We start from the raw sequence: 14,605 nt of genomic DNA on the forward strand, positions 1-14,605 counted from the left end.
TCATGATTTGTGAGAGTGACTTGATGGGATTGCGAAAAGAAAGTGGACTGTGTAAAAATTGGGACCTTGTACGGGCGCTGACGACCACGCAGTTTTGCGCCCCAAAAACCAATCATCATCATAGTCATCATCATCAACAACAGCACAATACGGGGAAGGTGAAATAATCCACAACCTCATAAACTGTGGGGGCAGAAGTTAACGGCGAGGACGCACGGAAAGGCACGCCCTTACTCCTGGCGGAACGAAGCGGCTACGGCGACGCCGTCAGCCGCGTCAGTGCGGCGCCCGGGGCGCACGTGGACGCCGCGGTCGAGGGGGGCGAGGCGCGCCTGCACCTGGCCGTCCCCCAGCGGCGACGCCGCCTTCGTGGCCTGGCCGCCCTGGCCTCTCCTCGGCGGGCGCGCTGCTCACGGCTAACTAAAGCGGCCTCACGCCGGTGGACTTGGCCGAGGAACTCGGGCGTTTGGGAATCGTGGAACTACTCGTGGCTTAGCGCGGCCTGGCACATAAGAGGCGTAAACAGAGCTATCTACGGTCCATTCACTGACTTCACACTCGTCATTTTTTTCTGTTTTCCGTCTTTCCTTTAGTTGGCTGGCTCTGAGCACTGTGAGACTTAACTTCTGAGGTCATCCGTCTCCTAGAACTTAGAACTACTTAAACCTAACCAACCTAAGGACATCACACACATCCATGCCCGAGGCAGTCGTGCGGTTCCAGACTGTAGCGCCTAGAACCGCTCGGCTACTCCGGCCGGCCTTTCTTTAGTTGCATTAAATTCTTGGAGGTATGTAGGTCTATGCAACGAATTGAAGGCAGTTTGTACCCATACGCGTTCCACCCCATTTATTTGGGTAGCATCATCAGTGGTCTGTAAAATTTGTTTCCTTTTTTTTTTTTGCACGTGCAAGTGATATGTGCCATGTGACAAGTTTGAGTGAAAGAGCGCCAGAAATCGGCCGGATGGAATATGGAAACTAAGGAATACATCTCCAGGACCACACATATGACTTAATGAGTTAACAGCGGTGGAAATTTTAACACCGAACGATAACTTCACATTACCAACTTTGTGCTATGAAAGTTGATTTTAATCTAAAAAACAAAAGAAAGACACGACAGAATGTAATATAGCAGCATATTATACCTACCACATAATGCGTTTATTGTATGTAAAAAAAGGAAACAAGTTTTACAGGCCACTGGTTATGCTTTCCAAATAAATCAAGCGAAACGTGTGTGGCAACAAACAAACTGCCTTCAATTAGTTGCATAGATGGTACATACTTTTAGGAGTCATTTGCACTCGAGCACAGACGATATTTAATTTTCTGAACTTAGATTATATGTATCGATTTTTTAAGACAAGAGAATGCAAAACAAAGGAATTAACACCGCCCTCTTGTCGCAGCCAGTAGGCATCAGCACACTCTTACGTCATTCGTTGTCCTAGAAGGTTGTAATATTGTGTGTCGCTCCAAGTTAGCCATATTGATACTTCTTGGCAGAAAAGAGGCGCAGAATAAATAAGTCGCTCTCATTTGTGAATTATCTGCAACTATTTACCTAGAATTTTACCTAAGTGTCATTCATATCGTATATGTCGAAATGAATACATGTTTTATTTAATCGTATGCTTTTCTCTGTTATAGTAGTTTTAGTCACCCCATTGTCATGATTGAAGCTGAGGTCAGATATCAGACTTTATCTACAAAAAATATATAATGAGCCCTGTCTACGTTCCGTACATCTTCGGACGTGCGAAGCTCCATATTTTCTTGGCGTGAATTGCATTTACTTCATTGTGTGACCCCAATGAAGAATGCTACGTAAGATTTTATGAAACATTAAGAAATTCAATTCCAATCTTAAAGGCGAAACAAAATTTGATCTCTCAATCACTTATCCAAATAACAACAATAATAATAATTATTATTATTATATTATTATTTCATTTTATTTTATTTTTATTTGCTAAAATACCTCCAAGAAGGACTTTACACTGTTTAATCTAGATCACCTGTGAACAACCTTGTAATGTCACAAAGTATTCTCTACAATAATTACTGTGCATATGCCGTAATTTTTAAGTGCATTAGTCTAAAAGACAAAAGTTTTTCACTTATGGTTCGAGAAAGCTAACATATTATGTAGTAAACTGTCAAATGTACCTAACTGAAAAATAATTCGTTTTAATTTTACCCTTCATTGCGTGATTTTCGATAATTATTTTTGGTGGCAATAAAATTACATTTCCACAAATTCTCCGTTGTTAAAAATAACTTACCCTTTCCACTTTCTCTCCCATTTTACTCAGATAGTATAATAATTATTTTTCTTTCCCATTTATTGACGTTCAGTAGTTTGAAATGGAATATGGTTATTAATATCATTTCGAGACGTGGAAAGACATTTAGTAAAGAGTTTGTGCTTCTGCTCTTAAGGTATTGTTTTATTACGTCTCGAGCTGCTTAGGAAAGCAGCGACCTCACGGAATACTGGATCTTGGAACCACCCTTCTAACAGTAGTTACGCTCTGTACTATACTGTCGCAGTTCTTGGTAAGTATGGTCGAAGTTTCTTCGCGCTATGTCACAAGCCACCGACACATCATGATTAGGTTACTTTCATCCTTAAGTTTTTCACTACTGTGTATATTCTTGTTTATTTCTATACTTCTTGCTAAGAATTTAGCAATCTTGTAGGGTGGTATGGAGTCATTATAATCTTATCCGCGACAGACGCCGTGTTGATTTCAGTTTTTTTTTTTTTCACACTCAGTAAGTGTGCCCTAAATTTCTCCGATGTGGGGTATGTATTTCTCTACCAAATGGTTCAAATGGCTCTGAGCACTATGGGACGTAACATCGGAGGTCATCAGTCCCTAGAATTTACAACTACTCAAACCTAGCTAACCTAAGGACATCACACACATCCATGCCCGAGGCTGGATTCGAACCTGCGACCGTAGCGGTCGCGCGGTTCCAGACTGAAGCGCCTAGAACCTCTCGGCACATCGGACGGCAATTCTCTATCAAGCAGCGAATATACACGCTATCAATTACTTCCATTAGAATTTAATTCCAGGCTTAACGCAAACTGTTTACTCATGCTAATTGGAATGTAGAAAAACACTTTGTTCCAGCTGAATCAGGATCGGCGTATAGCAAATTTGGTGACAGGTTTATGAACTGTCCACTCCACTTACTTACTTTAGATATCAAAATTATGCACTAACAACTGCTCCACCGAATAATATTTTGAGGTAAGTTTGCCTCTGAGTAACATTATTGATGCCACTTCAATAGCCATAATTGCCTCTGCGAAACTGAAATTCAAACTGTCGTTACTGCGTGTCAAAATAAAAGCTTGTAGCCGCAACTGCAAAGCAAAGATAACTTCTTAGGTTACTCTCCCCGTATCTGTCTACAGAAGAGAGGCGGCAGGGAGAGTATATTTATAACCGGATGGAAATTGCCTTTTGATCAAAACTGAGTAACACACATACTACCGTTACAAAATTTCTGACATTCATACAGCAATGAAATGCAGTGTTCTTGGATATGTGATGGAGGTTTGACAACGGTATCCGCTGGGTATCCATTGTTCACATCGAAACAACAGTCAAAGAGAAAACTGTCATTTGACACCGTCAGGCATGCCTAACAGAAAGATTTGATCACTGGTTTTTGTGGAACTAAATTGCTAGTACTCTGTGTACAGTTTTGGTTTATTCTCGATAGCACAATGTTTCTACTGCATTTAAAGTTATTGCTCTGCATCAGAATAGAGTTACTACTTAAAATTAAGGAGACTGAGTTGTTGACTATACCTTTGTGGACTTCATTTTGACAATTTTTGTAGCCATCATATTTATTTATGACTTTCCCATTCATTCTTACAACTTGTTTACAGCTACCTAAAACCTAACATGAAAGAGTCACTAATCAGGACACACTTACATCATTCACAGAAGCTTCGACACATGATTAAATCGGTACTACAGGGCTATTCAAAAAGAACACGTTTTAAACATTTATTGCTTTTAAACTACAAAATATAGGAACACAATGGCCGGCCGGGGTGGCCGAGCGGTTCTAGGCGCAACAGTCTGAAACCACGCGACCGCTACGGTGGCAGGTTCGAATCCTGCCTCGGGCATGGGTTTGTGTGATGTCCTTAGGTTAGTTAGGTTTAAGTAGTTCTAAGTTCTAGGGGCTGATGACTCAGAAATTGTCCCATAGTGCTCAGAGCCATTTGAACCATTTTTTTAGAAACACAATGCCAACGCTCCTCGAAAGAGAAGAGTAAAAAATTTTAGTGCATTCCTTGTGAGCACCATGTGTTACAAGACAGATCTCAAAACGGTGGTTCATTTCATGCCACACTTGAAACATTTGGTCTCCCGTTACCAAATTCACAGCTTCAGCAATGTGATATCGCAGACTTTCAAGAGTGTTTAGCGTAGGGCGGATAAAATCGCGGTCTTTTACGAAACAACACAGATAAGTCACAACTTGTGAGGTCTGGAGACCTGGGTGGCCACCCACGACGAAGTTCATTTTCTGCTCCTCCTCTTCCAGTCAAACATCCTGGAATTGCGTCATTCATGTAGGTCGGACGCTGAAGCCGTGAATTCGGTAACAAGAGACCAGCTGCTTCGTGCGTGGTAGGAAATGAGCGACCATTTTTATATCTGTCGTGTAACACATGGTGCTCACATTGTATGCATAAAAGATTGAACTTTTCTCTTTCGAGAAACGTTGAAATTTTATTTCTGTATTCTGTAGTTTGGAAGCAATAAATGTTTGGAAACTATTACTTCTTTTTAAGTAGCTTTGTATTACAGAACACAACGTACTTTACGAGGTTTTACACAATGTCATTAATATGATTACAAGAAGAACGGACCGCAACAGTTTATTGAAATATAGCCTAGACCACACAAACTAGTCTCCTACGATTAGCCACATGATATTGCATGTAAATTTCAATCTCACGCGTAAATACGATGTTTACCAGCTTTTGCATACGTATTTGTATCATCCGCTACATTCCACAATCGCTACTAGCTGCCCTTTGTGCAGTGATAAAAATAACATTAGCACTAAAGTTCAAATCAGTTCTCAAAAATACATTAAATATTAAACTCTCTAGAACGTGGAATTGCTGTTACATTTTAAACGTGTGTAGTATCATCAGTCTCGAAAATAATAATTTCATCTCAACTGAGTTGGAATTAAAATGTCTGATATACGATGAGGCATTGAGTAAGCTGAAAGTTACAAAGATCAATGAATATTAATTCTTCTTTAGGGACTCAATAAAATGTACTCCGTTTGCTTTTGGATCTTTCACGAAGTAACACCTACTGATCTTTGTCGACAGATATAGTACAAAAGCCTGCGATATACGAAATGTGGCTTTCAGTCTAAGAAAGACGAATCTCTTATGTTCAAGCGATATTCTTATAAGCGATACTCTCCAAAATGAGATAGAAATGGCTGATTAATGGAAGTGATGGCAGAGTCTTAATCTCATCCAAAAATTCTGTATCCTTAATTTTACATCTGGTCTTATTAAAAATTATTGGGGATGTTCTGAATGATTTTCGGAGCTTGTAGACTGTTTCGCATAGTTTGGCTGACTTCAACATATGTTCAATTAGGAAAGTATTCTGTATCATGACAAAAATCAGTCGTTCGGGAAACCGTCTTGTATAATAGAACCTAGTGCTGTCCATATAAATTTTGTCACAACTATGTAGGTTAAGTGGAAGTAGAGCTAAAAATTAAACCAACATGCCAGAAATTTCTAATGGAAAGTAATAGTAGTGCTGTTTCGTGATGAGATTAAATATGGTAAACAGTGATACAGATCGGATTGCACGTGCTGCTAATTTCTCATTAATAAGGCCTACGGTTTATACATGGAACTGAAATTGACACCTAGGTAAAGATCATAGTAGTGTTTTGTAATGTCAGTACCGCGTGGCGAAAAGCTATTTAATCCGATGCTTATTGCTACCTGACTAATGTTCAAATCACTTGTAATGGACCTGTTCGTTCTGAAAGTATGACGAGTGATTGATTTAGTCTACATTAAGCGATATCTATCAGGTTTGTGAAACATGGTAGGGAATTACATTGCAGTTAACTAACTGTAGCTCTAAATTATGTTACACTTAGGCAACGGAGGTAATTTAGTGCAACTACAATAAGACACCTTTAACCACCATTGACAAAATGAGATTTACATCTGCGCAGCGCCCTTTATGTATCTACGCGTTCTTCTTCGTTTCACTCAGCATATTCGATCGTATTGTTCTCATTGTTTTCTGTAAACTCCAGTCTTTTCTTTAGAATTACCCTTTCTTCAGAGTTGAAATACTGTTGGAAGTCGGCTAATTGCCGTTGTTAGGCTAATTTCTCCTTTTGTTAATGTCTGTATAACCTTCATTTCCTGTTAAATTTATTTAGGTTTATCCCCTGGAACCTGAAATTATGGCTAAAGGGATATAAGGCGAAAGGTTAGGGCCCCGTGTCATTTTGTGTTACTACCTTATTGACATAAATACCTTCGAAATAAATAAGCCTTTGGTAGCTATAATTTCAGTTAATTACAACAACAAGTAGGCATTGATTAATAAGAATTTCAGCTAGCAAAAATTGTGAAACAGCTCTTAATTTAATTAAAAAGGGACAGGCAGGCCTTCAATTATAGCAGCTTCAGTTAAATGAAATGACCAATTATAAAACAGGCAGGTCTTCTTTAATAACAGCTACCGGCCGCGGTCGCGGAGCGGCTCTAGGCGTTGCAGTCCGGAACCGCGCGACTGCTACGGTCGTAGGATCGAATCCTGCCTCGGGCATGGATGTGTGTGATGTCCTTCGGCTAGTTAGGTTTAAGTTGTTGTAAGTTCTACGGGACTGATGACCTCAGATGTTACGTCCCATAGTGCTCAGAGCCATTTGAACCATTTAATAACGGCATCAGTAAAGTAGGACTTCAAGTAGGAAAAAGGTAGGCCTTCATGAATAGCTGCTTCGGTTAAGTAACGAAAAATTTGAATTTCCTCCTCGCAAGGGGTGCACCAGAAAGCATATACTCAAGGAGCACAAGACTACATCAAATACTGAGCCCAAGAAAGGTTACCTTAAGAGGACCGTCCTTCCAAGGCACTTTTCGTTGTGTGCAGATGTACATAAGAAATATTAACACAGCAAGGGTAATTACGAGAAAGCAGCAATAACCTAGCCAAACGGTATACCCGCGTCACTGCAAGATAACGCCTCTACAATGACGGCGAAAAGCCCGAAAGACAAGTAGGCTGCGAAACTCAATTACATAGCCTCAGCAATCGCAAATTTTGAGACGTGAGAACCTCCGAAGCCAATACAGCTAACAGAGCGATGACATCTGCAATGGTCGAATGTATCTCGAAACGGGCACCCGTCCGTTTCACAAGACTAATGTGCTTATCTGGTGTTCGAAGACGTTTGGCAGGGAAGTCGGCTATAACCCAACCATCTAGGTACTACGTCACAACTGAGAGGTCCGGCCACGGTATAGAAGAAACACGTTATCGCTCCGGATCATGAAACACCGTCGTTAACAAAGAACGAAAGCCAGTATCGACTCAGAAAAAGCAAACAGCAGCCACAATTCAAGGAACCAAGTCATGGTAAAATATATCACCTAAGAAATCACAATGACCGCAACAAGCCTAAAGGAATCAATACGAAAATAACATTAAGGAACTAAAACTCCTAAACTTAACTGAAGTTCGCGAATCGAAACTTAAACTTGCCGGTTCCAAAGGGGATCCAAAATTCAACACAGCGAAACTTGCTCCAACTTTCTCACCGATGTGCTACGTCCCAGAAATGGCTGACCAGGCTACGCACGAAGAAGGCACTCGAAGTCAGCCACGGATTCAAATCGGCCCACAAATATGCCCAGCAAGCATTCGCCGGATTCCGCGCCCAAGACGCTTGCGTAAGTGCTCGCCTTAGACGCCGGGCGGATCTCTCTCACTGTCGTCCTCACTCCGTTGCCCCTCCCCAACTCGTCACGCTACAGTCCGCTCCTTCTCCCATCAACCACCTCAAGCAAAAATCTTGGTGACTCCAAACCAGAGGGAAATCGCACGACACATCGAGCTAGTGGCGCCATGAATTTTAAAAGTGACAGCAGCGAACCCGCCACGACTCATATCCCTTCACTCTAAACTACGTATTCTCAGAGTCTACTATAGAGTTCCTGCACAATGAGTTTGTCTCAAGCCTCGTACCGAATTTTACTATTTTTCTGCAGACGTTCGTAGACGTCAGAATATCCATGTCTACCACACTTAATTCCTAAGGAGAGAAAAAGAAAAGATGGTATCTTAACAATCACGATTTGTCGACATACACAAACATAACTCACGTCTTGCGAATAAATTGGTTCTGCTAAATAATGACTGAAAGGTAGCTGGAGCGGGAAGGATTATCTATATTTTCCCCAAAGTTCGTGGTGAACAATTTTAAGTCAAAGTTCCGTAAAACTATTACTTTATTACATTTCAACCTGATAACCAATGGGTATTAAGAGCGTTGTTCCACCTAGATGAGTATTGAATATTACAGACCTAAATTTGGATTTTGTTCTCCACATAGTACAGTTGCACAACCTATAAAATGTACGAGGGCGTGCTGGAAAGTAAAAGTCCTAAAGCCTTCTAAGAAAAACAAAGGTAACTGACATTCTACATCTTCATTCTTCATGTCTACACATCTTCAGCACTTTGTCGATTGCGCTATGACTTGTACGAGTATGTGTAACATGGCGGTGTGTTACGTAACTATGTCGGTGAGTGAGAGGCAGCGTACTATAATCTAGTTTAGAATTCCAACAATTTACACAGATGGAGCACTTTCTCCTTCCGCGTGACAATACCAGACTACACACCAGGGCTGCGGCAGCTGCAACGATCCGTGACCTTGGGTTCACTGTCACCGACCATTCCACATACATTCCCGACTTGGCCCCATCCGATTTTCATCTGCTTCCAAATTTTGAAGAGCACCTTCGAAGACTTAATTTTGACAGTGGTAAAGCAGTTGCAAGCAGAGGTGGGGTTTTGGCTTCGTCATCGAAGTAAAACATTTTACAGCGACGGTATTAACAAACTGGTCTCCCATTCAGAAAAATGTGTTCACCACCAGGGTGACTATGTCTGAAGATAAATATGCAGACAAGAAAGATAGAGATTGTGACTGTTAATAACGTTTATTTTATTTAAAAAGCTTCTAGGGTATTTACATAAAATTTTCCGAGGCACTGCTTTTCAGTACGCCCTTGTATTAATTGCTGGCTATTTTTTAAAGTCTCAGTATAGACTGAAACATCTCCCTAAAGTTGTGCGCAATAGAACTGTCTTTCTTAAAAAACATAATTTTCATGTGGGTGTACACAAAAGGTTTTGGTTGTCATTTTTAGACACGTACTACACTTAGCTACCGCAGTACAAGTACGCTGGCCGGCCGGAGTGGCCAAGCGGTTATAGGCGCAACAGTCTGGAACCGCGTGACCGCTACGGTCGCAGGTTCGAATCCTGCCTCGGGCATGGATGTGTGTGATGTCCTTAGGTTAGTTAGGTTTAAGTAGTTCTAAGTTCTAGGGGACTGATGACCTCAGCAGTTAAGTCCCATAGTGCTCAGAGCCATTTGAACAAGTACGCTTCTATAAATTTACGAACTGCACTGATGAGGCGAACACTATGACAATCAGTTTCACAGCGTGCACCTCCACCTATGGCACGCAATAAAGCAGCCATTCCGCTAGTCATGGATTCGACAAGTCGTTGAGAGTTTTCTACGAAGCCATATGGCCGTACAGAGTTCAGTCGATTACTTGGAGGTGGTTCGCGAGCGCAGAACTGGTACCCGATAGCGCCCAAGATGTGTTCAGTCGACTTCAAATGAAGCGAATGTCATGTCGAAGACATCAACGTGAGTTCAGTATTACGCTCCTCAAACCATCATAGCACGATTGTGGTCGTGTTACACTAATTTATCTGAACAAGAAGGTGCCTTCAAGAATGAATGGATGCAGGAGATAAACAGCACTGTTCACGTAGTCATGGAGCTTCCGACAATTACCAGGAACCCCATGAAAGCGCAGGTGAATCACCCCCACTGCACAATACTGCTCTTCATCCATGACACGGTTCATGTTGCAAGCAGCCGTTCGTGTGGAGGAGAACTATGCGAACACTATCGTCCGATCAGGCGATACGTTTGCATGGATCCAAAGTGTAATCTCGATGGTAGCGTCCCGACTTCTATCACAATATACGATGTCGTTGAGTCAATACAGAGCACGAACAGGGGTCGTCGGTTAACTGAGCTCCATGTTCAGAAAACTGCGTTGAGTGGTGCGGCCGTAACCAGCATTGTACACTGTCGACGGATGTACCACAGATCGCCGCCGATCGATCATTCCTCCAACATCTGCATTCTGTGAGGAGGCGTGGAAGGTCGTCTTCTAGTCACCTACTCGAGGTTCAATCTATAGAGGCTAACGACAGCACATTAACAAGTGATCAGCGTCGACATATCCGAGATGATCGATCCAAGGAGCTGTGCTATAACAATCGGCCCTCTCACAAAGTCGGTCACGTTAGTGGACTGCCTGATTGGCATCCCTTATCGTCGCTGTAATGATCCCCCATGACCTCCGCTCCGCTTATATTCTTTCCTTACATCATCACGTGCCCTGGACGCCAACAGGCGGCATTCAGTCTCGAGGTGTGGAGTGGTCATAATCTGGGCTCATCAGTGGATCTGAGTGAACACTGGAAAAGAAATGTTCGTTTTTAATTAACAAAGACTATAGTGATTGAATTATCTTCCACACAGCGGTCTCAGATTGCTGTCGGTGAGTCGTAGACAGCGCAAAAACATAGCACTTGCCGAGGAGTTTCATATACCTCCAGACAAAATGTGAGTGTACGGAAACGAGGCTAGCTTTTTGATTGTACTGAAGAGTTCATAGGAAATACAACATTGTAGCCGCGCGGAGTTGCCACGCAGTTTGAGACCCCATGCACGGATTGCGCGGCCCCTCCCGCCACAGGTTCGAATCCTCGGGGGTGTGTGTGTGTGTGTGTGTGTGTGTGTGTGTGTGTGTGTGTGTGTGTGTGTGTGTGGTGTTCTTCCGTCAGTCAGTTTTAAGTAGTCTTTAAGTCTACGGACCGATGCCCTCAGCAGTTTGGTCCCTTAGTATTTCACGCCGGCCGGAGTGGCCGAGAGACTCTAGGCGCCACAGTCTGGAACCGCGCGACTGCTACGGTCGCAGGTTAGAATCCTGCCTCGGGCATGGATGTGTGTGATGTCCTTAGCTTAGTTAGGTTTAAGCAGTTCTAAGTTCTAGGGGACTGATGACCTCAGAAGTCCCATAGTGCTCAGAGCCATTTTGAATCTTAGTATTTCACACACATAGTACATCATTTTTAAAGGAGACAAATACTCGATCATAAAAGCAGCTTCCGACCTATCCCTACGCAGTATTACATACTATTCACAGTATATACAAGGCATTTTTTTCCACCGTGTACAAACTATAGGGATTCGTCGATGAGGGGATACAGAACCAAAAACTTCTAATGAACTTACGTCCAGAAATGCATGGTTTCCATGCCAGACACCATTTATTCAGTCATACTGAATTACAGAGACTTCAGTCTAATACGCTCTGTATCAAGTAGCCACAGTTACATTACGCATGGTTTCCTCCTAGAGGGTCGTGCTGTTCCTCACACGTCATGCCCTAGCGTCCTCTTCTGCCATAGTAATTGGTAATTTTGTGTCTGGTTCACTTCTCTTGCTGGCTCACATTGTAGTGGATGTGATACAGCGTTGTACACAATGGTTCCGTATTCGAACATGTTGTTCACTTAGGAAAACACAAATGGCAACGGTCTGCGGCAGCAAGGTTATATCAGGAGATCTCTCTCCGCCAACAAAAATCATAGCATTCAATGTTTGCAACATTGTTTCGCCATTTGCCTGAGACAGGGTCGTCTCTAGGAAGCAGGAAATCTTGAAGGACGTACCCGAAATGCTTAGACACCGGACTGGGAGGAAAATGTGATTAACACTGTGGAAGGTGACCGCCGTGTCAGTACCAGGCAGTTGGCCCGCCAGTGCAGAGTAAGCTAGACGAACCTGTGGGACATTCTCCATGACAACTGATACTACCCTTGTCACTTATAGCGTGTCCTTCAAGTAACCGATTTGTAACAGTATGTTGTGTCACTGTGGTGCTAATAGCTGCTGAAATTGCTGCTACAGATACAGTACGATGCACCAGAGCCATGCACCGAACAAGATGGTCTTCCTAATCGGTAATGCCACATCGCCATCCGGAGCCTGATCTTCTTGTGATAGTACATTCTCGTGACCATGGCTGCCGGAAACAATGTACACGGGCTACATTCCTGTCAGTTCTTCACGCAGTATCGGAAAAGGAGCGTCCACCTTCTCATAGCCGTGTTACACAACCTCGTTTAAACTCAGTGAGGTGTAGATAATGGAGACTTTGTCGTCTTTAAACCATTCTTGACTAACATAAACACCACATCCAACCTCAAAGTTACAGACGTTCTATATCTGGAGCAGTTTTGTAACTAGATTCTTTACCGACCAATCAAGATTCGGGGATTCGTGTCATCCGTCCTATTCACAGATGTGGCCACCTTTATGCGGAGCTGTATCTTCAACTTTCATAACGGTTATCTGTGGAATAGTATGCGACCCGCCAGGATAGCTGAGAGAGCTAATGCGCTGCTTCCTGGACTCTGGTAGGCGCGCCGGCCCCGGATCGAATCCGCCCGGCGGATTAACGACAACGGCTGGTGTGCGGGCCAGCCTGGATTGGTTTTTCGGCGGTTTCCCACATCCTCCTATTTCACGATTTACACTACAGGCAAACAGCTGGGGTGCACAAATTCCGTCCAAGGTGGTATGGGGTGCCGGCAGGAAGAGCATCCGGCCACCCCTTAAACTTAATCGTGCCAACCCTGGCGACCCTGCACACAATGCGGGATACAGGCAGTAGCAAAAGAAAGAATCTGTGGGATAGTATGCATAACCTCATGGTATGCTAAAAGCGAAACATCAGCATAGGTGCAGCTGGTATGTGTGGGCCGAGATAATTGGCAACTATATTTTGGCCAATCCTGCTTCCACATCGCCTAACAGGCCGGAACTATCAGCATTTGTTGTGGATGACTTTGCCTCCCCTGTTGGAAGAAGTGCCATAGATGATTCGAAAGGTTATGTGGCTGCTACATGATGATGGGCAGCAGCCCACTTTGGCGTTAATGTCTGGACGCATCTCAATTGTGCCTCCCACAGTCGATGGATCGGATGAGGGGGCTCAGCTGCATAGCCTTCTCGTTCACCGGAGCTCATCCTGTGCGATTTCTGGTCATGAGGCCATCTCAAAAGTATCGTCTATGCATACCCCATTCCAGATGTGGAGACACAGGAGCATTGTATTCATGCTGCTTTTGACACTGTTCGGGTGCAACCTGGCCGCCAATATGAACTTGTCAGACAAAACATGCTATGGAGCATACATGCATGTGTTGAGGCTTTTAGAAACCATTTTCAACTCATACTGTAACCGTGTCAGCATGGTACAGCGGGTGTTAGCAGCCTCCGTAACAATGTTTAAGTGAGTAAATGGTCTCTAGTATGGAAACCATGCATTTCTGGACACAAGTTCATTAGATCATATTTCTTCCATATCCCCTTCTCGATTAGTTCTGAAAATTTGTATACAGCAAGAAAAATCACCCTGTATAAACGAACTAGTGGGTGATTTCAGAAGCTCCGTAAAGCTGCTCATGGATAATGATAGCGTAACACAGAAATTGAAGAACCTCGTCGCCAATGACTTTCCCTTGTTTAAGATAAAAAGAGACTGTAACTAAGAGCAACTGTTGCCACTGATCGTTTGAGAGCAACACCCGTACATGTAGTAAAATTACAGTAAACTCATTAATAGAAGCACTTTCAATGTCAGTCGAGCCTGGTGATCTAGTGGTAGAGCGAAAGGCTGGAAATCAAAAGACCATGGGACCAGACTACGTTTTAAGAACAAAATTTTTTACCCTTCCTTCATGCTAGCTTTCACATAAAAAAGTGAAGAATGGATAGTAATCAAACTTTCGGATTCCACTCTAACCTGTACTTCCCCATTCTCCAGTAGGATTACTGGATTAGCTTAGAGGCGGACATGCAAGGCTCCAATTGAAAGATTGGTACCAGGCCATTGTACCGTACGAAATTATTTAAGTTGCGACATAAAGTCGTGCAGGAAGCCTTCGTTACCATTTTTTTGCTGTTCATAACAGCCTTGCTGCTAGCACTTTACCTTTTTCTGCCATTGTCCATCACACTGTCTATCAAAAACATTACTAGGAGTACAACATATTAAGAGTAAATATTCTTAAATATACCAGAAGAGGCAATATGGCTATACCGGTGTAATAACAGTGTCGTCGGACAGTTACTACCAACACTAGCTTCAGAAATAAGTTTAAAAATAT

The 14,605-nt window shown here is 42.8% G+C and overlaps 1 protein-coding gene across 1 annotated transcript in view; it reads right to left on the reverse strand.

The window, feature by feature from the left end:
- Positions 1-230: 230 nt before the first annotated feature.
- Positions 231-14,605, reverse strand: part of LOC126252444 (serine/threonine-protein phosphatase 6 regulatory ankyrin repeat subunit B-like) — a 95,758-nt gene continuing 81,383 nt past the window's right edge. The window contains exon 3 of the mRNA XM_049953337.1: positions 231-406. Within this exon, the coding sequence (XP_049809294.1) occupies positions 231-406 (176 nt within the window). The remainder of the gene's footprint in view (positions 407-14,605) is intronic.

Source organism: Schistocerca nitens, chromosome 4 (genome assembly GCF_023898315.1).
Source record: "Schistocerca nitens isolate TAMUIC-IGC-003100 chromosome 4, iqSchNite1.1, whole genome shotgun sequence".
Taxonomy (NCBI): domain Eukaryota; kingdom Metazoa; phylum Arthropoda; class Insecta; order Orthoptera; family Acrididae; genus Schistocerca; species Schistocerca nitens.